The sequence below is a fragment of the Triticum aestivum genome, chromosome 3D (assembly GCF_018294505.1).
Source record: "Triticum aestivum cultivar Chinese Spring chromosome 3D, IWGSC CS RefSeq v2.1, whole genome shotgun sequence".
Classification (NCBI taxonomy): Eukaryota; Viridiplantae; Streptophyta; class Magnoliopsida; order Poales; family Poaceae; genus Triticum; species Triticum aestivum.
The window spans coordinates 243764413-243768093 of record NC_057802.1 but is presented as its reverse complement, the minus strand read 5'-3'; the positions used below and the strand labels follow the sequence as shown (position 1 = coordinate 243768093).

The 3681-nt window shown below is 44.7% G+C and overlaps 1 protein-coding gene across 1 annotated transcript; it reads left to right on the top strand.

The window, feature by feature from the left end:
* Positions 1–98: 98 nt before the first annotated feature.
* Positions 99–2678, top strand: LOC123078315 (uncharacterized). The gene is made up of 2 exons (XM_044500783.1): positions 99–1779; positions 2285–2678. The coding sequence occupies exons 1-2, from the start codon at positions 640–642 to the stop codon at positions 2510–2512; spliced, it is 1368 nt and encodes a 455-aa protein (XP_044356718.1). The 5' UTR covers positions 99–639; the 3' UTR covers positions 2513–2678.
* Positions 2679–3681: the final 1003 nt, after the last annotated feature.

The window sequence follows — 3681 nt, the reverse complement described above, 5'->3', positions numbered from 1 at the left end:
CCCCTCCCCTCCCCTACCCTGCACACCTAACCCTCGTCTCATCCATCTCGTATGCTCGGAATCATGGCAGCTGTCTTCGTCTTCGGTGGTCGATCGCGATTACAAGTTTAATTTTGTCCTCCGCCAAATGAACATGGATGCTCCTCCCGAATCTGACTCCTAAACCCAGAAAGGAAACCCTCGATTTGGTCCTCGGTTTTGTTCCAACTAGAATGTCAACCCAGATATCTGCCCACGTTCAGACAAGACATGGATTGTTCAATCGTGCCTGTTTCCCTTCCCTCTTTAGAAACCATGATCTCGACTCCCAACCGCTTCGTTAATCCTTTGGGGCCTTGTCGACGATATATTTTGATTTTGCATTGTTCAATTATACTTCTTGGTGTTCATGATAAGATTACAATTTCTCTCAAGTGTCTACTACTCTTACCTTATGATGATGTTTCACTGGGTGCTGATGATGAACTTCTTTCTATCTAGGCTGACCAGAAAATGGAAGAGGTGATGCAACTCGGAAAGGGTATCTCTTTTTCACACATGTTTGAAGCACTGTGATATGACGGTCCAGGGGATAAGATTAAGCTGCCACCATCTTCTTTCAAGGATTTATCCGATCAAGGAGCGCTTGACAAAGGTCCCATGTACTTCAGGCTGTCCAAGGTTAGGGACAGAGTTCCAGGTGCCTCTCCAGATCAAGACGCCGAGGAGGCAACCTGCTGTGGCGTTCTTGAATTCACTGCAAGGGAAGGCTCTGCACAACTCCCATCACATGTCTGGAACAATTTGTTTCAGAGTGACATCCCAGATGTTCCTTTGATTGAGGTGAGGTATGCAAGTTTGCCCAAAGGGACATATGCGAAACTTAAGCCGGAAGGAATGGGATTTTCAGATCTCCCTAACCATAGAGCTGTCCTTGAAACGGCACTGCGCAATCACGCAACACTATCTGAAAATGATGTTGTCATGGTCAACTACGGACAACTGCAGTATAAGTTGAAGGTTCTTGAGTTGAAGCCCGCATCAAGTGTTTCTGTGCTGGAGACGGATGTTGAAGTTGACATTGAGGAACCAGATTCAGTTTTTGACAATGAAGAAAATCAACATGTGCTTGTGCCGCTCGAGACTGGGAAGGTCGAATCTGGAGCTGTGGAAGAAGGGAAGTTCAGGTACTACAAATTTTCTGTCGAGGAAGGTGTGGCTGAGAAAGTTGCGTCTGGTTGTGCAAATATTGAGGTAAAGATAGAGTCTGATACAAGTGGCGGTGACACTGATATTTATGTTTCAAGGCATCCTTTAGTATTCCCAACTCAGCACCGTCATGAGTGGTCATCTCATGAGATGGGATCTAAGGTTCTTATACTCAAACCAAAGGATGCTACTTTGGTCAGTGGCCTTTACAGTGTTGGGGTTTACGGTTTCAAGGCCACAGCGAAGTTTCAACTTTCTGTAGCTATCAAGGATGTTATTGATAGCCATAGGATTGGTGAGCAGGGTAGTGTGTCATCAGCCGGCAATGGTGACTCAGTGGTTTGTAAGAACTGCAAACGACATATATCTAGCCGGACCTCAGTACTTCATGAGGCATACTGTGTGAGGCACAATGTTATTTGCATGCATGATGGATGTGGAGTAGTTCTTCGTAAGGAAGTAGCAGCAGATCATGTGCATTGCAGTAAGTGTGGACAAGCTTTCCAGCAGAGAGAAATGGAGAAGCACATGAAAGTCTTCCATGAGCCGCTGAACTGCCCCTGCGGGGTAGTTCTAGAAAAGGAAGAAATGGTATGCCTTAACTCATCCTATTTATTATCTTCTGCTCTTACAACAGATGAACTTTTCAGCTCTTGCAGTTCTATCAAGATTTATCTATTTTCAGCAGTATATGATAATGGGCTGTTTGGTTCTAGGCCTAGCAGCCACATTTTGCCACACATTTTTGCCAAGCTTGCCTAAGGTTAGTTCATCAAAATGAGAGCCACAAGTTGGCAAGGCTAAGGGAATCTTGCCACACTTTTTGTGAGTATGCCATGTGGGGCCCAAGTGTGGCTTGCCTAAGGTGTGGCTAGAACCAAACACTCACTTAAGTTGGTCAAACTTGCCTAACCTTAGGTGTGGCAATCTTTGGCAAAGTTAGTCACAAACCAAACAGCCCTGTTATTTCCATCTTACATTTTCAACACCAATCTATTTTCAGCAGTCAACTTGTATCGCTGATATTCTTCACACATTTCGTACGGCAAAGCCTACATATGCCAAACGACTAACTTGCTTTGTTCTTTAATGTCAGGTCAAACACCAATCCTCAACCTGCCCATGTCGCTTGATTGTGTGCCGTTTCTGTGGCGACACAGTTCAAGCTGGTGGACAGCCGCTGGATGTTCGAGATCGGCTTCGAAACATGTGCGAACATGAGAGTATCTGTGGATCCAGGACTGCACCATGCGGCTCTTGTGGGCGATCGGTCATGCTTAAGGAGATGGACATTCATGCAATAGCTGTCCATCAAAAGAGCTGATTTTTATAACCCTACGGACCGAGCCTCTGTACTGCATATATGTTGGTATTTGTAAAATCTCCGATTGTTTGCTAGTCCATGGAAAACAGTGGCGCGGTGGTGTCCGTTATCTGTTTGTATCTTCCTTCTGTATACATATTATTTATAATCTACTCCTTTTTTGACACTAGACTAGTCAAAAAACGTCTTACTAGGACGGAGGGACTACTTAGACTTAAACAACATTTTTGTAACTTCCTTCCCAGGAATAAATATCCACAAATTTGTGTAGCAACTTCAAATATAGTGGTAACTTTTGTGGCAAGTAGGCGGCTACCAATGTAGTCCCTCCGATGCCACGACTAGTCCAGAAATGAAAATGTGTTAGCATCCCAGTTAGAGCAACTCTAGTGGAGTCGTCGCAATAACCATATGTATGATGACTTTAGGCCAGTCTAGCGGAGTTATTATGTTGTTTCATTGCCATCTTGTTTCATTGTCATACTTCTTACTTTAGCCGAAAAAGGCCATTCTAGCAGACTTGCGAGCCAACATGTTTTAAGGTTGCGAGGGGATCTTTGGAGTGCATTTATATCAACAACGGTTTGATGTGAACGACATTTTCTCTCTCGTCGTTCTTCCTGAGTGACCAGATGGGATAGCCCTTCTAAGACTTGTCACAATATATGTTACAACCTGATAGAGGCGACAGTGTCCCGTCTTTCAATAAGATGGTGATTATCGTTTTGGAGGAGTAGACTTTCACGATCCGACTACGAACGTGCGAGGACGTCGCGCCTTAGCAATCGCTAAACCAACTCCGAGAGGTTATTGACCATGCCGGAGCACGATCAACCTGACCACGAGGGTCTGTTTCCTGCGAGCAAACGAAGAACAAGCAAGAAACAGAGATTGCAATCGGGATATTGCGAATATAAGAGGAAAGCTTTATTAATGAAGGTGGGGTTCTGTGACGCCTTTGTCTGGTCGTTGAACACAAACGAAGTACGCGAAGTTGAAGCTATGACGAACTTTTAATCTAAACAAAACCCACAGTCTAAACGGTGCCCTAAGGGCTGTATATATGGAGGAAGAGGGGGGAATTTCGTGGCCCTTGGGGAAGAGGTCCGAAACCAACCCTATCTCTTGTTTCCCCACACATACGGACTCTAAAAACAGCCTATACTTAT

Coding starts and splice junctions, on each gene's coding strand:
- LOC123078315 (XM_044500783.1), top strand. CDS start 640: ATGTACTTCAGGCTGTCCAAGGTTAGGGACAGAGTTCCAGGTGCCTCT. Junction 1,780..2,284: donor TTCTAGAAAAGGAAGAAATG/GTATGCCTTAAC, acceptor CTTTAATGTCAG/GTCAAACACCAATCCTCAAC.